The 26,138-nt window shown below is 42.9% G+C and overlaps 1 protein-coding gene across 1 annotated transcript; it reads left to right on the top strand.

The window, feature by feature from the left end:
* msi1b (musashi RNA binding protein 1b) lies at nucleotides 1-23,853 on the top strand. The gene is made up of 15 exons (XM_074670936.1): nucleotides 1-313; nucleotides 631-671; nucleotides 1,114-1,195; nucleotides 1,369-1,453; nucleotides 6,656-6,697; nucleotides 9,737-9,829; nucleotides 12,870-12,918; nucleotides 13,378-13,460; nucleotides 13,549-13,666; nucleotides 15,451-15,531; nucleotides 18,258-18,314; nucleotides 18,684-18,746; nucleotides 20,800-20,954; nucleotides 21,936-21,981; nucleotides 22,068-23,853. Exons 1-14 carry the CDS (start codon nucleotides 255-257, stop codon nucleotides 21,975-21,977), a joined length of 1,050 nt encoding a protein of 349 aa, XP_074527037.1. The 5' UTR covers nucleotides 1-254; the 3' UTR covers nucleotides 21,978-21,981; nucleotides 22,068-23,853.
* Nucleotides 23,854-26,138: the final 2,285 nt, after the last annotated feature.

Raw genomic sequence — 26,138 nt, 5'->3', positions numbered from 1 at the left:
CCTCCTCCTCGGTGGTGGGATGAGAGAGGGACAGCAGCGGGGACTGACTGACTGGAGGAGGAGGAGGAGGTGGAGTCTGTCCCAGCCTGCATCTGGCCCGCTCCCCTCTCTGTCACCCCGGGCCAAACCCGCCCAGCTCCTCTCACTCACTCTCCGCCTGTTCTCCCGCACGGCACGGCTCGGCTCGGACGCACGCAGCAGCGGCAGCAGCAGCAGTCACACACAGACTCTCACACACACGGCGAGGACGCGGAATGGAGACGGAAGGGAGCCAGAGCAGCCTGTCCAGCACGGACTCCCCTCACGACCCCTGGTAAGGAAAACTTTTTTTTTTTTTTTTTTTTTTTTAACTTTTTCCAACCTCACACACACGCACACACACACACCTAGGAAACAAACCTGGTATTCTATGCTAGGACACACACATATACACACACACACACCTCCCCACAGGGAGCCCTTATGAAGCTAAAATCAGACACTCTCTAAAACTCTCCAGACTTCCACTTTAAAACCTCTACAACAAGTTGTTTTCACACAGCACATAAACTTTATTTTCAGCATACTAAATAAATTCTTTTTTCTCTCTCAGATAAAAACTTAAATTTTGTTCTCTTTTTTTTTCCACAGCAAAATGTTCATAGGTGGACTCAGTTGGCAAACAACACAAGGTAAATCTCCACAGTCATAAACTACCTGTGTGTGTTTAAAACTCCAGACATGGATAAGATGGAAAGAGTGAGATCTCATTCCTAATATTTGTGTTGACGTAGACTTTGTGTATTTGATTTGGCTTTTTGAAGATTTGAATATGAATGCTGTTTGAGAATGAATGCAGCCATTCAGGGCCACCATATGATGAATGAGTGTTTCTTAAATGCGCATAAAAAATCTGATTAATAACTTACTGATTTTATTACTGGGATGATTTTATGTAATTTGAGTGTTGATTATTTTAACAGTTGGGTTGAAGTTTTAGACAGGTGTATGAGCTTTGGAGCACAAAATCTCAGCAGTGAAAAACTTGAACCAAACACTTTGCAAATCCTGTAAAGTTATCTGTTCTAGTGTACATCATGTATTGATGTTTCATCTCTCTGTTTTGCTCTCCAGAGGGTCTGAAGGAGTACTTCTGCAAGTACGGCGAGGTGAAGGAGTGTATGGTGATGCGAGATCCGGTTACTAAGCGCTCGAGGTGAGGGGATCTGCAAGCCCGGCTCCTCCGCTGGAGCTGAAAGTTTATCTGACCTCCGTGATTCCTCTCTGCTCATAACGTATCATTACATGTCAACATCAGTTTCTGTGTCATTAATACTCCTCTATCCCCCTCTCCTTCTCTCCTCCTCTCTTTCTCCCTGGTGCCTGCAGAGGGTTTGGATTCGTCACCTTTGTTGATCAGGCCGGTGTGGATAAAGTTTTGGCCCAGACCAGGCACGAGTTGGACTCAAAAACAGTGAGTTCTCTGTATTTACTTCCCACCAGCGGCTAATCCCATTGCTCAGTGTTTGATTAGTGGATTTTCCGATAATCCGCCAGAGAGGTGTAACATTGCTACATTTATTTTACATATTTACTGAGGTTCCACTTTACTGGTGTTTTCTGGAGCCACACATGAGATGTGGGCTCTTTTCCTGATTCAGGCAGTCGTGAACTCGAGAAAATGTTAGCCGGTGTCATTTTCCACAGAAACAAGGGGAACCGGATGAGGGTGGCTCTCACTGACGGCCTCTGATTTTGTCTCACCAAAGCCCTCTTACTGCTTCTTTCTTTCCCGTCCCAAGAGGCAGAATTGACCCCTTAAAAGAAAAAGTTTCTCACTGGAAGCAGAAAAGCAACCTGATAGCGTCAGGTGTGAGAGCAGCCACAAACAAACGGAGGAAGAGGAGCTCTGAGGTTGTTCTGGTGGTGACACTTTCAGGCTCTTTCACCTGTGTGAATCCTAACTTGAAATGCATTAATCACCAGTGTTGCAGTGTGTATTCGTGTGTGTGTGATTGTGTCTTTTTGTCAGTAATGAATGTGGGCCGGTCTGGGAACAATGTGGTCCGTTGGTCACCATAGGGACCACTGCCCCCGCCTCCCTTCTCTGTGGGAGTGGTGATGGCTGCGGGTTAGTCACTGTATTGAAATGAGGGGAGGCTATTTCTTCCTCTCCCCTTTTGTGCACCTTCTCCAGTCTTTGGAGGATAAGTAGAGGTGCTGGAGAAGGAGAGAAAAAAAGAGTTGAAGGCAGTTTCAAGGAAATGAGATTTTCTTTTTCTTATTATAAATCCAAAATTAGCAGCAGTGGGAGCCGTTTGATGGAAGAGTCTAACTAAATTTAGTGTTTCTTGGTTTCCCCCAGTGCCCCACTGCTGCAGTGTCACTTGCAGGCACGACAGCTATGACAAGTAGCACCATCATGGTTGGACGCCACTAACTCACCATGGGGTTTGTTTCCATAGTGACCCCCCCTCTTCAGCAGTTGAAGAATGGCTCTGCCACACAAAATAAAACGGAGATAACAATGCACATCATTTACAAACAAGTCTTAGGTGCTATACATGAGGCAGCATGCACAGAGCCCAGGTCGTGATACTGAATTTTAGAGCGTCTTTATGGCTGTGATTTGGTTACCACAACTTTGAGTGAGATAAACTTCAGATCTAGTTAAAAAAAAAAGCTCATTCACAGGGAAAATTTGAAGTTTATTAGCCTCACAGTCACGGATTATCACTGACTTTGTGCTTCTAGCTGTTTCTTTATGACACGTCCTAATAAAAACATCCATTAACATCTTTTCTTACCCGCTAGAAAATGAGGAATCCTATCAAAATAAAAGCTTTTACCTGATTTTAAATATTCAGAATAATAACACAGTTTAGTATCAAGCTTAGTTTTATTTCTTCTTGAAACAAATAAGAAATAGATGTATAACTACAAGATACACAATGCACACAACATTAAAGTCACAGTGCACAATTCTGAGATGCATTTTTATCAGCAAGATAGTCATATAATTATAGATTATGATATCTAATGAACTGAAGAGTTCAAAATGAAGATGAATCTGTTTTATGTTTAAATTGAAATGTTCGTCTTTGGTGCCACATGTTCATCACATGAGCCGGAACCGCGTTATGTTGCGGTATCAAGCTAATGTGTGTGACCGTTAGTGAAAAGTATAAACAATCATCTCTTCTGATCGATCCTTCCTTGACAAATTAAAAAGACAAAAGGTTTGTCCAGTTCGACTTCTCCGTCTCAGGCGTGATCATCTGGGCTCCTTGCGGCTGGCCCTTGGGTGTGTCGGTGAGGTTTTGTGCAGGCCTCGGAGTGTGTTTCTTGTCGTGGAGAGGCCTCAGTGATCATCCACAGGGGTTGGGTGGTGAGTTGAGTAGAGGCCTTTTCAGACCACTCACCCTGCCCCCTCTCCCCCTCTCCCTCCCATGCAGACAGGTTATCCTGTTAGAAAGAAAAAGTTCTCCAGTGGCAACAGAAAGAATGTGCCATGCTGTGACCGACTGAACCGCTCCGGCACTGGAATTAACAGAGCTTTGCACAGCCGAGAGGCTAAAGAGCAAATACAGTGCTGCTGCAGAGGAATTTATTGGTACTTATTGTGCTGAAGGACAGATGCGTTCAGGTTTTGACCGGTGTAGGAAAAGCAGGTTTTACTGTGATTTATGTAACGGCTGCTGTGTTAGTCGCCCCTCTGGGTGCCCTCTCTGCTTCCTGCTATCTGTAAAGTCAGTGACGGCCGATGCAAAATGCACCTTTGTGGGACAAAGTTCCCTTTCAAATGCAGCTCTAAGGTGCACAGCGGAGAGTTTTACAGCAAAGTCACAGCTCTTTTGCAGAGTTGTGGCCCCCCACATTAACCACTTCCCCGCCGACCTGTGTGTGGAGAGGAGGAGAAGGGGGGAGGATAACTCCATCTGTGATTAGTATGGCTCTTCTGACTAATAGGATTGAAGTCAACAAGCTTGAGTTGTTCCTCAGAGATGTCGAGGGCGGCCCATTCGGCACGTTGGGTTAAGTGTGTCCCCGGCTCAGGCTGTGACAGGCAGCGCGCTCGGCCAACTGTTGCATAGCTGGGATGGAGTTGGTCAAAGGGGATTGCCCTGATTTCATAAACCTCTCTCTGGGAATTACGCTCAGCTTCTTCTTCCTCGTTACCTCGCTGAGAGAGCAGAAAGGTTAGGTACGGCTGACTTAAAATAACAGCACCTGTCCTTGTGAGTGTTTTTAAGCCAAAGATCCACTTTAGACATTTTTAATGACATGTAAAAGCACTTTGGTTTTGAGAAATCAAAATAATGTGGAGAAAGAGCACTTTGAAGGGGTTTGACCCCAAATCACCTCAGAAAGTAGATGAATGTGAAAGTTATTTTTCTAAAGATGACTCAAAGTTCTCTTGTTATTTGATTGCTCATACTCTCCTTGGGGTAAATTTTTTCTCTGCAAGGTCCAGTCCTTAAAGAGTTTGATTACCTTATAAAATACACAAAAATAAGTCTTCTACTTCTACACTCAGTGATAACATCTGGTTCTGTGAATTTGCAGCTGTTTTGATTCTAAAAATGTTAGCTTCCTGTTACGAAATTTCTCATAATTCACTAAAATTGCATTTGAAAAGTTCCCTTAGCACTCTTTTGTAAGATGAAGCTCCTGCTGGTGGATCCTGAATGTTAGCGCTTAGGTGCTCAGGTCTTTGGTTAGTATGTCCAAACTTTTCCCTTCTCCAGCAGAACATCAAAAACACACTCTTTGAGAGAAAGGGGAATTGAAACGATGCCCTCTTGCCTTTGTTCAGCCACATCACCTGTTTAATGTCCACATTTCCTCCCCTTGGATGCTGCTGTGTGCTGCCATGTGTTTGATTCTGTTTGTTTGTGTGTGTGTCTGTTTGTTTTTGAATGTGCACAGGAGTGTTGGACATCAGGAGGGTTGGTGACCGGAGGTGACTATCAGAGTAGTCTAGCCACCATAGAAACTAAACTAGTAGAGACTCTGCATCTGATCCTCCAGTCTTAGCCTTTAGTCTTCTCACTCTGCTCTCTAGAAAAAGAGATTAAAAAAAAAGAAAAAGATCTTGCGGTGAACTTTTATTCGAGTAGAAACGACACCGTTGGCCTTCCTGTGGTAAACGCATGTGGTTTACCACAGAGGCTGTTCGTAGCTCTCTACTGTAGTGAACTCTACCCTCTCATGGTTACGGACTAATCTTAGCGCTGTACTGTCTCACCATCTGTTAGTGTAACAGCAGTACAGTGTGGTGTAGTCTAGTTGTTCTTTAGCTCTTTTAGACCAGTTTAGACTAATATAGAGGTCTCAAATTCCAATTTTACAGCCTGTCTATGATTGCATCCTCAAAGCATGGTGTGGCGCTCTCTCAAATCTTAACCTCGGCCTTCAGTCATGTTTAAATCCTGCTGTTTTGTAGTAGTGCTAGAGTTTGGATGACATTAAAGGAGGTTGACTTCTAAAAGGAGCTAAGCTGCTTCTTTTTCTTGGGTGTAAACATCAGGAGCAGCAGGGTAGAGGACGATCCGGATCAACCTTAAAGCATACCGGATGACGCACGCTCCCCGTTGTTTGGCATCACCTCCGTCAAAATCTGAGGGAGGCAAAAACAAACAAACACAAACAAACAAAAAGTGGGTGGATCTGCTGTCGGTGTGGTTTGATTGACAGCTCCCTCTTCCCCTCTGTCTTGTCCTCTCCTCTCCTCTGTCTCCCTCTCGTCCTCTCGTCCTCCTCTCCTCCTCCTGAGGTGAGGCGTGTTTGTGATTGTAGAGCTCGTGTGAGATTCCAGGAGATCACATGTCACATGCTGGTGACGAGAGAGGCAGGGGTTCACCGGACAGTCCCATGCATTCCACCTGAGCACAGCTGCAGCTGCACACACACACACACACACAGGCAGGCACACTTACACATCCTTTGAATCCTCCTGTAGGAATCTGTGATAACATTTCAGAGGGAACGTCACAAAAAGACATTCACTTCAATAAAAATTAGACTTGTCAGAGGGCTCTTTCCTCCTAAATTAAGAGAAGAACTTTCCACCTGTGTATTTTAGTGACTGCACAGATTCTCTACCATCATATCAATACGATTACAGCCAGTTGAACCTAGGCAAAAGTACTCACAACATAGAAATATAAATAGTAGAATTTCTTTCCAGAAGTGTTGCTGCCTTTTTAACTCATCAGCTTTGACAGCATGATTTGATTGTTTTTTTTTTTGGCTAATTCGTACCCGCAGATCATTTAAAACCGAGGTAAATAAAACCAAAAGCATGTTTTTTTAAATCTGGAACCAACCCTTTGATAAAAACCATTAACTAGACGGTAGATTGAACCACTTTTATTTTAGCCTGTGATAAAAAGCGGAACCTTCCTTTACCATCTAAAGCAGGTTATGATATGAAACGTCTTTTTGTTCTGTTTCCCAGCACAGCGAGGCCCACGATGATAACTTAAACACAGGTGTTTTGGAGTTTGACGCACTGATTCAGCTTCTGTTTTGTGCTGTGTCATGAGAAGGATTTAATAAGGAGTCTTTAAAAAAATAAGAGATGAGATCCAGAGAAGACTGCAGGTTTCTTCTTCACGTGTTTCATGTCACAGCACTCACCGTCTCCTCTCTGTGTCTGTATTTCCTCCTGCAGATCGACCCTAAGGTTGCATTCCCTCGCAGAGCTCAGCCCAAGGTGAGTCAAACGGCCTCCTGCGGGTTGGAGGTTTCAGTCTCTTATTGGGGCTAATGCCTGGTAATCTGATGAACACGATCAGCGCTGACATCCCTGAACTGTTATGTGATTGAGTGTCAACAAAAAAGCTTCCCAACTTCAGAGACGCTCTCTTTTGTTGGGACACCTGTATTATATCTGAGAAAAGCTCTGTGCAGATCTCAGCCTCGTTGTCTCGTTCATTAACGACAGCATGGTGAGAGGAAGAGGCTGCTTTGATTGAGTCTGCAGGAGATCTGGTACAGAGAACATGGAGTTCAGCGTGTAGCTTCATCATTTCTACATCCACAGAACAAATCTGCTAAAGTGCCTGCTCACAGGCTGTTACGCTGGTTTCTGAGACACTTTGTGAGCCAGCTGCAGAAAGCGAAACACAAGACGGTTACATAAAGAAAAAACACAGACAACACATTAAATCCTGAAACCGCCTGATTTAACGAATAGGAGGTAGAAAGTATGGTCCCATTAGTCCCTGCAAATGACTCAGATTTACAAAGCTGTGTGTGAATTTCTTGAGAAAATATTTTAATGTTTTGACCCCTGTGTTTGATTCCTCACAAATTCTCAGGAACTGGTTTCAGAAACACACAAAGCCACGCTGAAGTGGTGTGCTGAAGCACGTCACTGAAGTATCGAGCAGCTGAATGAAAATTGTGGCGTTTGATGTTACTCTTTCTAGCTTTGCAGAAAGTAGAAGAAATGCAGAATGAACACAGGTGCTGGATGTTTAATGAGGCGTGGTCGAGCTCTCAGAAAACATGCTTTTTGTCAAATTACGTGTGTGCTGAAAGGAAAGCTAACATCACACACGAGGCAGAAACAATAATGAAATTGCTTAAAGATGACCACAATTTTAAATAATAGATCTCTGTGCAGCAAAGCAAACCATATATAAAAAGGCCATCTTGAAATTCATGTAATTATTGTTGTTGTTGTAGTTATTTCTCCAGGCTTTTGTTCAGAGAGGACAGGACAGTGGAAAGAGCAGGAAAACAGGGGCGAAGGTTGGATTCAAATCCCTGGGACGATTACTCAAAGGGAAACACTCGAGAGCACGCAACCAAATTACTCAGACAGAAACTATAAATTTGAAGTGGAAAAAACTCTATTTTTTTAAAATTATTTTTTATGGTGCAAATCCCAAAGTGTTAAAGGTAAATTACAACCACTGATTAAAAGCACATAAAGGAGTGACCAACATCTGTCCAACACTTTCTTATCTCCAGGAGGTGTACGCCTCCTGACTTGATTGAAACCAGAAAACAAGATAACATTAGATGCAGATGATGCAACTTTTTATCTAAGTGATGCACTGTTCAGATCCTGGTATCAGGTATCGCTCTGATACTGACTCAGAAATTAAAAATATCAGTGACAAAGAGATGATTTGTTCACCTCTATAATCCCATACAGCAATGATGCAGCGAGCACATATGTGGACGTTACATTTCTGCCTCTCAGACCCATCATCCTTCATTTTTTAATACTTTGACCTGCTAGCCTCATTAAGGGACAATGTCCATGTCAACTTTTGGTGAAATCACAACATTACACCCATTTTAGTGAGAAAAAAAACAAAACAGCGTATTTAAGTTCAGAAACACTCTTAACAAATCACTTATAGTGAACTCATAACACAAACAAGCGAACTTCTGGTCCAAAGACCAAGTTTAGTTATTATACTATACTATACTATACTATACTTTAGTCTTACACATAATAGCAAGGTGAAATAAAAAACCCAAACCAGACAAAAACTCAGTAGGTTAATTATGTTTTTATCTAATTTTGGTTTGAAATTGAGAAACTCTGACGTTACCCTAAATATTCTCAGTGTTGTCCTCATATTAAGGAACACAGGATGATTGGATCAGTATCAGTGTTGGTATCTGGTCTTAAAAGTTGCATCCTTGTATCCCTACTTGCAGCTTCAGATATCTCACTGGACAAAATTTTACACTTTTTGAACCTTTTAGAAAAACTCTGTGAAATGGACTATCATGAGAGCTGGACTCTGGAGGAGTACAAACTTTGAGTTTAACTGCTTTAGAGCAAAAAAAAAAAAAAACTTCGTAAAATTATTTATTAAGGGTAGGGATGGGTAACTTTCACATTTGAAACAAAGCACCGATGCCCGGTACCTGGCAATTGGTACCGGTACTCAACCGTACCAATTTTTGGTACTTTTTGTGTTTGTGTGGTAAAAATATCAATTTGTTTCATAATAAAACAACAAATAAATTTATCCGTCAATATATAACCTTGCAATGCTGTGTTCATGTCCAGCATGGAAAATCACCTTCTCTTCCACTCCCTCACAGTCACAAGGATGCGTTTTGGTACCTAAACATGGTACCTTTTAGTTTCATGTGAATCAGTACCTGGTACTTTTGACAGAATTCGGTCAGTACCTCTAAAAGTACCTAATTTGGTATCCATCCCTAGTTAATGGCTGTTTTCCCTAAAAAGGAGAATAAATAAGACTTGAGTCCTTTTCTTGAGGGTACATAATCCTAAAGAGTCAAATCTTTAATTTTTTTGATTTTTACTCCCCAATATCCAAAAATAAAAAGTTCAGTATGGTTTTTTTTTAGCAGCTCCTCTAAAAGTTTTGTTTCTAAAGAAAGAAAAGTGAAGATTTCTGAACCCTTCAGGAGAGGATGATGAGTGTTTAACTTATGTTTTTGGAGGAGGTGAGGAGCGACCTTACAGCTAGTTTTGTCTTTAAAATCAGTGATTTTAACTCTGTTCCTCGGCCAAAATGATTGTACCTCCAGTCACTGTGTGGTTCATCAGCTTCTTTTTCAGCTAAACGTATTTCTTTTATTTTAAAATAGGATAAGACTCAATAAACCCCCAATAAAGTCTTGTTTTAATGTTTTGTAAAAGACCTCAGGATGAAAACAAACTGATTTTCAGATGATTTCTGTATTTTTTACTCAGTGAAAGACAGCTGCTGCAGAAAAAGTTGAATCACGTGTTTCTTTCCTCCTCTGTCAGCTGGTGACTCGAACCAAGAAGATCTTTGTAGGAGGCCTGTCGGTGAACACCACCATCGAGGACGTCAAACAGTACTTTGACCAGTTCGGGAAGGTACGTGCTGTTTGAAACTGTGCTGAAGTTGTCACTATGTTGGGAAATGATCCATGTTTTCTCTGTTGCGTGGTTCAGCGGGTAAATACGGATTAAATTTCCCTTTTAATGGACTCACATAAGTTTTTGTCAGCGCAGAGAGAAATCAACAGCTCAGTAGTATCACGTCCCAGCAGCTCGGCCGACTCTGATTCACTGCAAACTCTTTTTGAGAAAAACTTCACTTGGAGTGGAGCGAGCGCCCTGAAGTGAAGGGGTTACAGCGAGAAGGGGGAGGTGGGCGAGAACGAGGAGGGAGAGAAAACGCTGCGAGAGGAGCAGGAAGGGAGAAGTAACGAGGCCGAGAGGCTTCGAAAGCAGCAGGCGAAGTTCGGGGGGACTGGAGGAGGGAGCAGAGGGAGGGGGGGCAGAAAAGTTTTGTAGTGAGTGTGTGGTGATGGTGAGGAAGGAGGAGGGATTATCAGAATCTGAATTAATCTGATGTAACAGCTGCTCCTACCCACAACCCCCTCCTGGCCCGTTACCGTGGTGACCTGGCTTGCCCATTGTCCCCAAGTAATTCTGCTGGTGAGGGGGTTTTGTTCTGAAGGAGGAGGGACGAGGTGGCGTTCGGGGGTGTTTGCATGAGTGTGTGTGTGTGTGTGTGTGTGTGTGTGTGTGTTGGGTGGGGGTCATTCAGGAGTTCAGTAACTAAAAACACAAACTGAGAAACTGCTTCACTTTACCTTCACACCGCATCTTCCCCAGACATCGCTCTGTCTCTTTAAGTTTTCTGCATGAAGTTTGTCCAGGTCGGTTATTTGGAGAGACGTGTGGCAGATAGCAGATGATGGGCTGACAAAGGCTCCGAGCGGGGAGGGGGGGCTGATTGAGAGAGGTTTGTGGAGGCGTAAGAGGGGGAACTGGGGCAAAGATGGGGTGTGTGTCGGGGGGTTTACGAGGGCCATTATGCCTCTGTACAAAGCTCGGCAAATATTTTGTTAGTTTGCTCTGAGCTTATCTGCATAATGGAAAATGTTCAGGCGCCTACGAAAGTCTTCTGAAGTAAAACCGCCTTCGAGTTGAACTTTCACGTGCGGATCGAATGAGACAAACCATCAATTATTCACACGTTTCCAGCAGATTGCAGGTGGACATCCACCGACCTGAAAACTTTCTCATTCAGACTCTGATTTGGCCGCTGTGTTTCCCACCTCGTGGCCCTCCACAGCTCTGGCCTCGAGTTTCCCTCACGCTCCCTCCTCAATCATAACGTGGAGATGAATTTTGCGGACAGAGATATCGAGGGATGGACGGTGAAATGTGGGCTCCAGCCATCCATGGAAGTTCCTGATTAGACTGCCTCACTGGACCTTTTGTGTCCCGTCCTGGTGAGGACAAAGGAGCGCGGAGAGGGATGGGCAGGGGATAACAGGGAAGATGAGAGGTGGAGAAAAACGGGGATAAGAGGGAATATTGTCCGACAGTTCGCCAGTAAATGCCCAGTGTTTGAAATATCGACTAATGATGTGGATTCATCTCAGTTTGTGGTTTGTAAACAGAAACTTGGAGCGCTGTTGTGGTGTCTTAAACACACCCTGAAGGCCTGTTGTGTGTCGTTTCAGTCAACACTGTGACCAGATAAACTCTTAAAATTATTTTAACTGTTTTTTTTTTGTTTTACCGACTCAAAGTGAGGATCAGAAAGTGTGCAAACAGCGCTGTCGTCCTGTTTCCAGGTGGTTGTGTAAAGTTTGTGGAGTTTTGACGCCACATCAGGCCTCTTTAGATAAAATGCAAATGGTTAGACAAGAATCATTTCCTGGTGTGGTCTCAGAGTTAGGGATTTGAACGTGTCAGCCGTTGAGCAAATGTCAGGCTGGCAGGAAGCAGTGACTTGAGAGGCATCAGAGTAACAGGTCCCCTTTCACACTGACACTCCTCCTTCACCTTTGACCTTTCTGTAGGCAAACTGCCCTTGGGGGTCCACACACACACACAAGAGCACACTATGTGCTAGCTGGGAGTGTGTGTGAGTATGTGTCGATGACAAATTGTCCGGTGGACCTTATCCAGTAAACTTATTATAGACTGAGAGCACAGATTCGTTTACCAAATGTTTACTTGGACGTCTGTGTGACAACCGGAGTGTAAACATGTACAGAGAGTGAAGAAGAGCACGTAAACTTTGACATAAGAAACTCTGAGTGTGTGTGTGTATATGTGTGTGTGTGTGTATAGAACAGACACCTGTGTCTTTGCTCCATAAAGGGAGGCCGGGCCGGAGGGAGAGGTCAAAGGGAGAAGAGGAGGAGGAATTATGGCTGACTGTGCCAACAAACAAAGCCTCCAGGCCTCTTTGTTCTCCCTGGGCTTTTGTCTCTTCTTTCTCCTCCCTTTCCACTTTGACCCAATCTTTTTTTCTTCTTCCTTCTCTCCTCCAGCGGTCTCTGTGCTCCCTTTCTCTGTATCTCCACCTGTCGCTTCTCCTCTCGCTATCAGCTCTCCCACTCATCGAGTCCCCACCTGCCCGCAGGATTCACCTTTCCGCTGTGACTGGCTGAACAGTTTCTCTCTTTGCGGCCTCCTTTGTCTCACCGCCGCCCTCCTTCCCTCTCACTATTCATAAAAGCATATTTGATGTTGGCTCGAGCTCTTTTATACAGACTTTTTGTACTGTTGCCATGGGAATGTCAAACTTCCGAGGGGAGAAAGGCGGCGGATTATGGCCTGTCTGAGAGGAGGATTGTGACCGGGGCAAACACAGACTCCAAGTTTTAATGCCACCCATTATGTCTGCGGGCTGGGTGCTCCGTCCAGGCTTGTCATACAGTATTTCCTCACATTTTTCTGTCTTTTGCCCCCCTCGGCCTCCTTTTTGTAACCTGTCGCTCTTCTCCCTTCCCTCCTCCCCCCTCCTCTCTGTCCATCTGTTGCTGAGCCTCCCTGCAGAACTTGAGAAGGGCTGAGGTCAGGCAATATGCCGTGTGGCGAGGGACACGGAGAGAAAGAAAGAGGCAGAGCCACGGCTGAAAAAACTGTCTTGTTTGTGTCCCCCCAGGTCGACGATGCCATGCTCATGTTCGACAAGACCACCAACAGACACAGAGGTGAGACGCACTGACCCTCTCCGCCTGCCTGTTCACTTCCTACACCGCTCTGTCGATCCACTCCTCTTCCTCCAGTCCCTCCTTGGTGTCTATCGATCCCCCTCCACCTACCCCGGCCCCCCCACTGCTCCTCTTCCTGTGGGCTGATCTGGAGGAGACGAACAGGGCTAGTCTAATTAGCCAGTCCGTTAATCTGGATCAGGATAAAGCCTCCTTAAGCACCTCCTCCCCACCCTGGGACTGATCGATTATGACAGCCTACCAGCTTTGCCCGGGCCTTCTGGCCAGGAAGGGAGGGAAGAAAGGGATGAGTGCAGAACAGCAGCGTTGAACGGGGGGAAGGGGGGCAAATGTGTTAAGCGGCTATTACAGTGCTGATTACTGGAGACTATTAGCTACAGCGCCGTCCACATGCTCCACACTCTAAAACTTCCCCACTCACACACGTTTCCTCTCCAGGGTTTGGTTTCGTGACGTTCGAAAACGAGGATGTGGTGGAGAAAGTCTGCGAGATTCACTTTCACGAGATCAACAACAAAATGGTGAACACTCTGACACCTTCACAGCTTCATAACCCCCCCGCTCAATGTCAAAACTACAAGTTCTGGTTTCTCTCTGATCCGGGAACAGGTGGAGTGTAAGAAAGCTCAACCCAAGGAGGTGATGTCCCCCACGGGCTCAGCCAGGGGGCGCTCTCGTGTGATGCCCTATGGGATGGACGCCTTCATGCTGGGCATTGGTATGCTGGGTAAGGTTTTATTGATCCCCACAGGAAGGATGTGGCTGCAAGAGTTAACCAGGAGATAACTAGTCCTGAACCAGAGCCACAGCTGTTTTAGAGGTCTCATGAGGCGTCATGTGGGGAGAGATGACCCACAGCACGGCTCCGAGAGTGTAAAAAAAAACAACTCTCAGCTGTGAGCTTGAAAGCGTTACACAGCAAAAACTGCATGTCAACCACATTTTCACATCCAACTTTTATTTAAACTGTCTTATTGGATTTTATCTGAGCCTCATTCACTAACAAGTCCTAAAAATCTCTTATTTCAAGACACTTAAAAACACATAGACGCCTGAGTTGCTTAAGTCTAAAAGATCGTTTTGACTTAAAACAGGACGCAAACACTTGCTTATGTGTTTGTTTTTGCAATGCACAGGGACACATGACATTAAACTTGCAATGAGCAACTCTCCTCACACTTCCATTGAGTTTTTAGACCCACAGTCAAGAGTTTATGAATGTGTCAAACACATGCACAGGAATACGTCCTGCATTCACACACAGTACGCATCTGTACACTCCAAATATGAAAAAACATTGAAAAATAAATCAGAGTCAATATGAAAGTTTGATATTTTTTACCTCTGTGATTCAAGGAAAAGCACTGTAAATGGAGCAGGAGACTGGGTGGAAACTGGGGAATGACATGCTGCAAATGTCCAAAACAGAGCTCAGGCCACCTGGTTCATGACTATAACCCCCGAACATTGGGTGCATGATTTAAACGCTCAGCCAAAACAGCGCCCCGATTAAAAAACAGTTTATATTAATGAACAAATGTTGACACTTGAGACAAACGACAGATTTGGACCCCGCCGAGAAAAGACCAAATATTCCCAGGGGCCTTCATTATCTGCTTTCAAACACATTTTGAAATGTGCTGTTATCACGTTAAGGTAATCCTCCAGAAAACAACCTGTGTCTCACTAAACAACCTCTAAAACCACCTGAGTTTACTGTCTTTCTCTGAAAATAAATCCTAAACTCAGTCGCAGGCTTGGCAGGCTTGAGTTACATGTCATTCCCCCATCCTCTCTTCCAGTTTCCTAATCTGTGCACAGTCCTGTATTTTATCTCTTACAACCTCCCTCTACACCTTGAGCTGAGGAGTACACCTCCACCACAATTAACCAAACTCCAGATTTAAAATTTGTGGATTTGCCCTTTAAAACAATTCTAATCCTCTCACTGCCCTGAACTTCATCCTCTGCTGTTGGGCCGGCTCATTAACAGATTTCAAATTCTCTGCTGATAGTTAAGGCAGGCGTCTTATCTTACCATGCTGATGCTGCCACCTGCTGTTCAGCCTCAGAACGACACCCTGTCTGCGGCGTGTCAGAGCTCAGTGTGGGTCAGAGAAGATAAAAACACACTTTTATAAAAATGTGTGCCCATGTTTTAGTCCAGAGGTGGTTGTGTTGTCCTGCTGGTGACAGGTGGTGGTGGTGGTGTTGTCAGGTGAGCATTGCAGTGACACAAGCTGCGCAGGTGTCAGGTTGTAACAAAGGAAATCTGTGTAATGAGCCAACTGAGGGTGAAACAGGAAACAAAGACAGTAAGCTGCTCAGTCCTGTTCCTGTGAAGAAATCCAGACCACAGGTGTAGAATATCATCCACCTGTGCACCGCTGACTCTACCAGGTTTCACCACTGGAGGGCAGCACAACCACACTCCTCTCCCTGTTTGTTTGTTTCCAGTGTTTCCTTGAACCTGCATGGTCTCTCTTAACTCTTCATGGTATCTGTCCACAGGTTACCCGGGCTTCCAGACGGCCACCTACACCAGCCGGAGCTACGCTGGCATCACTCCTGGATATACCTACCAGTTTCCTGGTAATCACATCACATTTTCTGCTCCTGATACTGTGGGATGTTGTTTTTGACACACTGACAGCGAGATGCAGTCATAGCTGTTTAGTAAGCAGGTGTTTGTGTTGTAGATATAAAGTGATTGGTGAGATAAGAAGCAGAGTTTTTTATGATGGTTACCTGTTATGTTGTGAAAGCGCTGACACCAAAATTATCATTGTGTCTTTATTTTTGATACAACTAATTTACATATCCAGGCTACTTTTTACCAAAAAAGGAAAAAACAGTGCATAAATTAGCACTATAAACAACTCCAGACACAAACTGTTTCAATGAAAATCATTTAATCTCACCTTATGTGAAACAAACGGTGTGATACAAACTTTGCCAGTTGTTGTTCTGTATAGTTTCTTTCTCATAAAGCAGAGGTCTCAAACTCAGGGCTTCAACAAACTGTTGAATAACTTTCCTCCTCAACATGAATCATTTCACACTCATATTTGTCTTTTCTTGCTGAATGTTCGGTGTCAGACACCTGAGAGCTCTTCTTCTCAGACAGCTGGGCCACGTTTGCTCTGAGGGAGGTGGTAGTTTGAAACCCTCAGTGTAGCTTCTCACTAAATCTGGACCTGTTCTTTGATTTGCCTTCTTTCTATCTCTCTGAAGTAAATTTTGTTGGGTTGACAGATTTTTTTTATTTAGCTGTGCAGCGTGCAGTGTACTTGCATACTGCCTCACACGTTTAATTGAATAATGCTGCATGAGCAGGAGTCTGCAACTTTATTTTCATAGGAGTCATTTTGCCTCAGCTCTCCTGGATTTAAGTCGTTCAGGAGCCACAAAATCTTCTTAATCTTCACAATAAAGACAAAAAAGTGTATAAAATCTATACATAGTAAAAATCTAGTGAATAATTATCTAAATGAGTAGTTTTTTTTGTTTTTATAAAATTGTACATGTGATGTCTTAGTTTTTTTTAATTCTAACTAATTTGCTTTTTTTTTTTAATTAAGAAGTACTATCGCAAATTTCATAAATTTTCAAAAGTAAGGACATTTCAATTAGTTGAAAAAAAGTAATTCAAAATATTACAAATTTTAAAAAATATGCCAAAATTTCATAAATTTGCTTTATTAAAAAAATGTTTTTTTTTTTAGAAATATGTTATTTGAATAATTTGCAAAAAATTGTAGAAATTGAAAAAAGAAATTTGAAAAAAAAAAACTTAATCAAAAAAGTCAATTATTTTGTTGAAAGAATCACATATAGGGAAAAACATTTTACAAAAAAAAAAAACTAAATTCTTTATTTCAATAAGAATTTCAAAGCTACAAGGAGCTACGGCGAAGGAGTCAAAGAGCCACAGGTTGCAGACCCTCACACATAAGGTTATACTTTGTACCCCTGAAGAACATAAACCTTCTCTTTGCCTATAAGACAGGTGTTGTTCCTCTTAACCTTAACCCACAGAAATAATTATTCTCCTACTTCTCCTGAAACGCTCTGTGTCTCACATCAACTTTTCGTTTCGTCTTTGAAAGCAACATCTCACTTCAACCTCCTAAGATTCTGCATACACATTTGAACATTACATTTCTGCCTCTCATGATACTTTGTTTCTTTAAACTTTGACCTTTTAGCCACATTTGGGGACACTGCCCATGTCATCATGTGATGATATTACAACATTACACCATTTCATCTAAAAAAAACTGTGTATTTATGTACAATAATACTAACAACTTAATAATAAAAGTTATGACCAATAGCTTCCCGTGCAAAGACCAAGTTTAGTTATTACACTATTATGTCTTTCTTAAAACAATAGCAAGGAGAAATTTAAAAAAACACACGCCAGACAAAAGCTCAGGTCTCAGGAGGTAAACAGCGATTTGAAGGCGTTGGCAGCGTGCTAAATGTGTTTTCTGCCTGGGTTCACGGACTGGCCATGCTGCATTCAGGGTCAATTTAAAAAACGGATATTTTTCAGGGGTCCCACTGACAGGGAACTCTGCCATGAATACAGTGGGACCAGGGAAGAACAAACTGATATCAAGTTAGGGCTGTATGAAGTTGTTTTGTAGGGCCTGATCCGGCTCGTAGGCCATGAGTTTGAGACCCCTGACATAAACACCTGCTCTGTTTCCAGTTTTTTGTCACCTACTGTCAGTGTAGTGTAATAACCCCTGTAGGTTGTTGTTTGAATTGAGTGGTTTGAGGTGAAAGGGGATGATCTTAGTGTCAGAGAATAGACACACTGTCACAAATACAAACATGTTTCCATAGAAACACGTGAAACATTGTGAGTGTAAATGGCTGCTTGTAAATATCAGGGAGTGGAAATGCATCTGCTTAGCTTGTAGGTGTGTGTGAGAGTGTGCAGTGTGTCTCACTGGAGTGTATCAAGGTGATTTGGCAGTTGTTTCCAAAATTAGATGTTTAACATTTGAAGCCAAACTCTCAGTTTAATGATTTTATGACAACAGTTTCTGAATTAAATGTTTTTTTATTTGATCTTAACATCACTTTAATGACCAAACGACACTCCTCCATCCTTTAACTCCTGTTTACATCCTCAAACCTTGTGTATTTAAATATGTGCTCTCCATTCCTGTCCTTGTCTGAGGTGTTTCCCCACCTGTGTGTGTGTGTGTGTGTGTGTGTGTGTGTGTGTGTGTGTGTGTGTCCTCCTTGCTGGCGGTCGGCGGTGGTGGTGTGTGTCTCACAGCACTCTGATGTTTCTGTTTTAGAGTTCCACTTAGAGAGGACTCCCCTTCTGACTTCACCCCACCCCCCTGAGCTCACAGGTCAGTCAGTCCCTCCTCTGGACTTTACAAGCAGCACGATGTCAGTCTGCTTCACAACCACACCTGACCCCTCTTTGGTTTGCATGTTTGTGTTTGTCGGTCCTCCTCGGTCTCTATCTGAAGGCAGGATTGCTGACAGTGCTGAGGAACCTGTTCTGTTTGTTTTAAAGGCTCGCTCCAGTGACCTCTCCACTTTGATACCAGTAATTCTCCAAATGACACTTTATTTTGTTTCTATTTCACACCATCTTCAGTTAATATCTTTATAAAGTTCACTGGAGCGAGACTTTTAGTTGTGTTGTAAGTCTGTTTTGTGTGCAGACACACCAAGACATTTTAACCTGGACCTTTTCTCTGTGATCTCTTCAGCCATTCCTCTCACAGCGTACGGACCAATGGCGGCAGCAGCGGCGGCAGCAGCAGTAGTTAGAGGTGAGAGCATCCCACCATTGAGAGAATCACTACTACTGAAGTCTATTAAACATCCATCTGAATATTAGAGGAGACAGGAGAGACTATCGGGCGTCCAAACTTTTTTTAAAGAGGGTCAGCAGCTCTTACTGACAGATTTTTCCAACGCAAGAGTAACATATGAGTGCTCTATTCGTTAACTATCTCTCTCTCTGTGATTTCTGAAAAAAATCAGTAACCATCAGGTGTCTCTGATCCCAGATGATCAGCGGTCACTTTTCTGCAGAGTTACGTGCTGCGTAAACATCAGCAAACTCTGCTTCTGACCAGGGAACATGTTCTCCATTAGGGGGCGATATGGGGAAAATGTGTCAGGATGTTTTTATGGCAGGATCAGGATCTGGATTTAATCAGGATTGTTTTTAGATTCAGACTAGTTTGACCTGAAACAACATTTTTAGCCTCAAGTATTTCTGACTGCATTCTGAACTAGTTTTTGCACCATTTCTTAACTTCAGTCTAGTCTTGTGTCCTCTAATGTGTTTTTGAACTCTCACATTTTCACATCATGATAAATCCATTCATTTAAATACGTCAGCTGTTAGAGTTGTTGAGTTTCTGCAGAATGTACAGAGCTTTAGCTTTACACAAGTAGCCTATGCAGAGTCTAAATGTAGTTTACTGAGAACTTATAGATAGAGTTTGTTTTTGTTTGTGACCTTGATGTAATATCTGAATGTACACATCATTCAGAACATGATTAATTTCAGTGACATAATTGAAACGTTATGAGATGAAAGCTGGGGGCCATATGAAAATGGACCTCAGGTCATGATTGGTCCCTTGGCCAGAGTTTGGACACCCTTTTTTAGTTTAACTTTACAGTTACACAATCATCATTTTGAATGTTAGGAGTTGGATCCTCCAAGTTGTTAATATTCCATTCACCCAGGCACTACTCAGTATGTATGCTTCATTGTGACTCTGCCCCCTGTGAGGGAAAAAGCAGAAGAAAACCAGTGAAGCACTCAGAGAGCACAGACCTCCACCAAGCAAATTGTGATTGTCATCAACACTTTAGTCCTACTTTAATGTTATACTCCCTTTCAGCAGACTGTCTGCTACAATTTGGTGTTAGTTGCAAGTTTGTACAATAATTTGTTTCCTGACAGTGTTGAAAATTATTCTGACCCAGGACATATTTCATATTCTGGATCTTAGTATTCAGAATATTGTCAGGATCTGGATCATACTTTTACATCTGTCAGAAATTATGGTGACCTTGTCTTGTATTGTTTTGCAAAGCAATCAGACCATTTATCGTGGAGTTATATACACATATGGTGAAAACAGCCCTATCTCACAATGATAAAGAATCCTTTAAAAAAGTCCTGGATCCAGACGGTGATCACTTCTTTCTTATCCCATTTTGGGCATTTCCTGATAATTACATCAAGATCTGTTTGTTACTTTTTGATTTATGTTGTTCACAGACAAACTCTCCCAAAAACAAAACCTCTTTGGTGGAGGAAATAAAAACTTCTTAGTGAGAAAACTAAACCCTGCAGCAGCCCATTTGGCCACTTGGGGGCAGCAGAGTGAAGCTATAAAACAGACAGGTCGATGTATTACGACTCCTTCAAGCTGTCTTTGGCAAACTTTCCTACAAACTTTTGCTCATTCATGATTCAGTTTTATGCAAACATCCCTTCAGGTGTTGATTGTAGTCACTGGCCAGTTGAAAATATCCTGTGGTTATCGTTTGATGGTGTTTTTCTGCCTGCAGCAGGTCAGGACATGATAACTCTTATGAGAACTGTTAGAGTGAGATAAAGAGTAAAGCTGTGGGCTGTACAACTAAAACAATGAGCTAAAAGACTGAAATACTATCAGATAAAAAGTTCCTCAGAGGTGAAGAATAAATTCAGAAGCTTCAGAGAATTATCAGTTCAGATGTTATTGACTGACTGTCCTCCATCTTTTTTCCCACCTGGCTGTTACTTAAAGTCTTGGATTTGACACATTTGAGTTTTTTATGCTAGAATCAAACTTTGTTGTTTGTTTGTGTTTTCAGGCTCCACCCCGTCTCGCTCAGCAGGATTTCTGGGTACGAGCAGCCCGGGGCCGATGGCTGATCTTTATGGGACGGCCGGTCAGGAGTCAGCTGTGAGCAGTTACCTCAGCGCTGCCAGCCCTGCCCCGAGCACCGGATTCAGCCACAGTCTGGGGGTGAGAGGAAACGCTCTGCAAATTTTAGAGTAGATCCTTTCTCCAATCCTTTTATAACCCAAAGCTCTGACGTTCAGTAAATGAAATTACTGCAGTTTTTCATTAAACTTAAAGCAGAGTGAGGGTTCAAGAGTGGAAATGTCCTTATTTTCTTGTTGTTTTTTTATGGTGGGATGGAGGTTTTTTGTGTCAGAAAAAGTTAAACATTTTAAAAACAGTGCTCTCATAGGGGGATAATATGGTCAAGGTAGCCGAGCACAAAGACCGGAGACAGGAGGAAATAGCATAGATTTTACAGACCTCAAAAAACTGTTTTTGCTTTTCATGCTAAGCTAAGAAGGACTGCTGATGAAATCTCTGGTGTTAAAAATCAAGCCAATGTGAAGTCTTAACAAACTCCTAAAGTATACATTCGTAAAGGAGAGTTAAAGGTACAGTGTGTAGAAATAGGTAATAAAGATGACCTCAATACTTGGCAGTCAGATTCTAGATAGTGAAACACTTAATCCAAGCTAACAAAAACAAATTACTTTGAAATGCTAACTTAAATTAACTTATGAGGATTGTATTCTGATGCCAGTGAAAGTGTTGTACTAAATTCTGCAGATTATTACTTACTGCACCTTTAAATGTGATTTTATCCTGGTACAAAACAAAACCAGGTGCCTCATTTTTATATTAATTACGGTCGTTCAAGGGATAATTCTTTTCATAAGCTTGATTATGATCAGATTTAAATAGAGCCAGTATAGAGGTTGCCACCTTAAGGGACTATAGAGAGGTCAAGGCGCCGGAGAGACCTTGCAGTTCAATTGCATGCCATGTGTGAGGCCACCGAATCAAATGTAGACACCTCCCCTCTCTCAGTTCCCCGCTCTAAGTCCACCGTCCTCTGCACATCTGTTTGTGATATTTCAGTTTAATGTGTAGTTTCTGTAACAGAAAATGTCTGAATAATAATGTGGATGCTCTCTCCCACAGGGCCCTTTGATCGCCACGGCCTTCACCAACGGCTACCACTGAGAGAGTGAGTCACAGCGCCTCCTACAGGCCTCATTTATTCATAACACTGGATGGAGTTTAAAGCTAACACAGCATTATTTGTTTCTACAGAACAGCGCTGTAGACTGAGAGCTGGAAGGAGTTGAAGCTGCTTTGGAGCTGATCTGCTCGGTCTCGGTCCAGCCCACCTCTCCTGCCGGGGCAGCTGAACCATCAACCCCTCCACCCTGGTGTCAGCCTGAACCCCGCCAATCCTGCTGACGCTTCACCAAACTCCACCTCCAGGGAAAGAGAAGGAAATGTTTGAAGGCAGAGCGAAATTTTTTCACTACATGCAATAACATCACACACACACACACACACACACACACACACACACACACACACACACACACACACACACACACACATAAACACACACACACACACACACACACACAGGCTGTACTCTTAGTCATTTTTCTGTTGTTGTGTTTTACTCTTTGTTTCTTTGACGGCTGCGTTGTTTCTCTTTGTGTTTCGGCTGTTTTTGTTTTTTCGGGTCGTGTGACCTGTGGACAGAAGAATCTCCAGGTGTTTGATGGTCTGGAGCTGTAATTTGTACTGGAAACCTGTATATTTGTCAGTAGTTCATACTGAATTTTAACAAAACATTTGTGATTAATACTATTTCTTTAAATGTGTCACAAAGTGTATATCTTGGTAGGACTTTTTTAACAGAAACTTGTTACACTAATTACGGTCATTAGTCACAGTTACGTAATAGGCCTACATGAGCTGTACATTTTTGTAAAATATTGTAAATATGACTCTGGTTTCTGGGGGGGCAGCTGATTTTTGTGTATGGGAGGATTTGAAGAAGAAAATTATGACTGATTCTTTAATCAAATTGAACGTGTCGGAAAGTCTGGCTGTGACATATCCTTGTTTCACACGGAGGTCAAGAACGTCTCAGAGTGTTTGATGTCGACTGCAGATGAGCTGTACGCTGTTTTCCTCTCCAGACGTCTGTCACAGATGTGTCATTTAATTTCAGAAGAAGAGGAGCGAGAGGCTGCGTCTGGAAAACAATCTTTATTCTCGAGGATATTTGGGCGTGAAAAGCTCCTCGTGCTGTTTTCTTACTTTGTCATATTGTTGTTTTAACTGTGATTTTCAATATGTGATGATTGTTTGTGAAGGAACATGAAGGACTGAAGTGTGCAGGGGGAGCGGTCGTCACAGCGAACGCTGCTCAGACTGGTTCCCTCTGCAGGTGTGTTGATGTTTGCGCGAGCAGGTCATGTGGTTTTCACACATTGGTCTCCAATGTGCCATGTGCTGTCTTTTTGGGGGGGATGGTACCTCATTTCAAATGTGAACTTTTAATCTGACTTTTTCTTTTTTTGTTACTGCATTAACATTTCTGTCAGAGTGCAGATGGGTCTCAAAGGAGGGGTCTCATTAACTCTTGTTTACCTGTCACCCCCCCACCTCTCCATCCCATTGCTGTGTATCCACTGGAGGTCACAGACTGTAGCAATGTGACCGGTACTTTAGACCAAAACTACGAAGCTCAGAGCTACTAGGATGTTGCACTGGCTGATCACGTTAAATGTGTTCTCCTTCAAATATTAGGTAAAGAACAAACAAAGCACTCTCGACCCACAGAGCACCAGGTTTTACATTTTGATACACACACACATACACATGCACACACACATACACACACACACATACACATACACACACACTGCTGCGGGCTACAACAGTAGTTCAAACTTAGATGCTGTTTTCACTGAGAAATAACAATCTTGTCAACACTGTAACATTTTCTGATTTTATTTTCCTGTAATGTTTATTCCTTTGAAAAAAAAAACTTTTTAAAATTCCTAATAAATTATTTTAAAACATTCCATTTAAGTGTCCTGTCTCGCGTTTCTTCTCAAATAAAAAAGCTTTTCAATCATTTGATAATCCATGTTTCCTTCCTCTCAGATCTGCAGAAGTTGAGACTTTTGATTTTGATCTATGTTTGCATTAGATTGTACTGAGAGAATTTAATGAGACTTAGTCACAAGAAAATACACCAGTTTACAAAAGCCTATAAAAAAATTAAAGACTCAATAACTATTATTAATTTAATAAATGAACAATTTGTTAAATTAATTATAAATAATAATATATAATTAGTGGTAAAGCACTTTAGGATGGGTGAACTTATTCACATTACAGTGTTAACACAAAGCGTCACAAACCGTATTCATCCATATTGTGAGCAGAGGGGGATTTAATCAAGGAATTTTAAGTATTTAATAAACAAGTCATTTATTTTTATGGCTTTGTCGTTGATTGATGTTGTTACTCTATTGAAGTATTGTGAGTTAATTTTCAAAGTATTTTCCTTTTGTTTTTGTTCTTTGCCCAATTTGTTTTGTGAATGTGAAATTTGCCCAGCATGATGATAATCTGTAACAAAAAGGAGAGGTCTTGAGGTATGGAGGGGTTTTTAAAGTGAAAGAGGATGTGGTTTTCCTGGAGGCCGATCTTGTGACTGGTTTTGTTATGGATTAGGTTTTGTATATGAGACCAGACGTTTTGACTGTACGAGCACTGATAAAAGAGGTGGATGATGGTTTCTGGTTTCGTCTGGCAAAAGTCACAGTTATAATTTATATTTAATTCAAATCTCTCCAGGGTCTTTTTTGACGGATACACATTATGACAGATTTTGTATGATATTTCTTTGACTTTGTTGTGAATGAGCAGCTTCTCAGTAACCAGCCACACCCCTCTCCAGTTTATTTCCCCATACAATGCATTCCAGTAAGAGTTGGCTGCCGATTGATTTGAGGGTTGAGTAGAAAGAAGAATAGAATAGCTTTGCTCACAAAATTTATTTTTAATCCAAACATATTATATAGCTCTTAATCTACGTTATAAAACGTTATAGAGTACTTGGGGATAGCTTGATGCTAACGTAGATTAGCAATTGCATCAATATGCTAGCAGTTAGCATACATCATACATACAACGTTGTTATTCCTTCAAAATATCAACTTTCATCCCCGAACAAATAAAGGTACATAATTCCTTCAAAGAGATTCATTGTTAATCCATTCAGCATGTTATTTCTCTCCTACACCACACAAAAGTGTTCAGTGCCTCCATTGTTGAGGCGGCTGATTGGAGCTGTGGCCGTAAGGTGATTGGTGCCTGACACCAGCGGTGAGGGATGCTGTCCAGCAGGAGTCCTGTGGGGAGCTCTCCAGGGTATGGGGTGTTGGGCTGCTTGTTACAAGCCGTCTGTTCCCTGTACGACCAGTGCCAGAGCTTGGTCCACATCGCTGGCAGTAAGTCGGACTCGTTTCCAGTGAGGGTTGGACTCCACCAGGGCTGCCCTTTGTCACTGATTCCGTTCATAACTTTTATGAACAGAATTTCTAGGCTCAGCCAGGGTGTCAAGGAGGTCTGGTCTGGTGACCTCAGGACTGGATCACTGCTTTTTGCATATGATGTAGTCCTGCTGACTTCATCAAGTCGTGACCTCCAACTCTCTCTGGATCAGTTTGCAGCCGAGTCAGAAGCGGCTGGGATGAGAATCAGCACCTCCAAATCCGAGTCCATGGTCCTCAGCCGGAAAAGTGTGGAGTGCCCTCTCTGGGTCAAGGAGGAGATCCTGCCTCAAGTGGAGGAGTTTAAGTATCTCGGGGTCTAGTTAACGGGTGAGGGAAGGATGGAGCAAGAGATTGGCAGGCAGATCGGTGCAGCGTCTGCAGTAATGCAGACTCTGCACAGGTCTGTCGTGGTGAAGAGGGAGCTGAGCTGAAAGGCAAAGCTCTCTGTTTACCAGTTGATCTTCGTTCCCACCCTCACCTATGGTCATGAGCTTTGGGTAGTGACCGAAAGAACAAGATGGCGGGAACAAGCGGCTGAAATGAGCTTCCTCCATAGGGTGGCCGGGCTCTGCCTAAGAGATAGGGTGAGAAGCTTGGCTCTCCGGGAGGAGCTGGAAAAAGAGCTGCTGCTCCTCCGTGTTGAGAGGAGCCAGATGAGGTGGCTGGGGCATCTGATGAGGATGCCTCCTGGACGCCTCCCTGGTGAGGTGTTCAGGGCACATCCCACCAGGAGGAGACCCCAGGGCAGACCCAGGACACGCCGGAGAGACTACATTCCCCGGCTGGCCTGGGAACGTCTCGGGAT

Source organism: Halichoeres trimaculatus, unplaced genomic scaffold (assembly GCF_033239565.1).
Source record: "Halichoeres trimaculatus isolate MK-OKI-2021-1 unplaced genomic scaffold, fHalTri1.1 fHalTri1_scaffold_5, whole genome shotgun sequence".
Classification (NCBI taxonomy): Eukaryota; Metazoa; Chordata; class Actinopteri; order Labriformes; family Labridae; genus Halichoeres; species Halichoeres trimaculatus.
The sequence above is the reverse complement of the archived record's forward strand: the minus strand, read 5'-3'. Positions and strand labels throughout refer to the sequence as shown.

Excerpts from the sequence above, each read along its gene's own strand:
- msi1b (XM_074670936.1), top strand. The coding sequence starts at position 255 with ATGGAGACGGAAGGGAGCCAGAGCAGCCTGTCCAGCACGGACTCCCCT. Across the intron at positions 672-1,113 it reads CAGTTGGCAAACAACACAAG|AGGGTCTGAAGGAGTACTTC; the intron begins GTAAATCTCCAC and ends TTTGCTCTCCAG. Across the intron at positions 6,698-9,736 it reads CTCGCAGAGCTCAGCCCAAG|CTGGTGACTCGAACCAAGAA; the intron begins GTGAGTCAAACG and ends CTCCTCTGTCAG.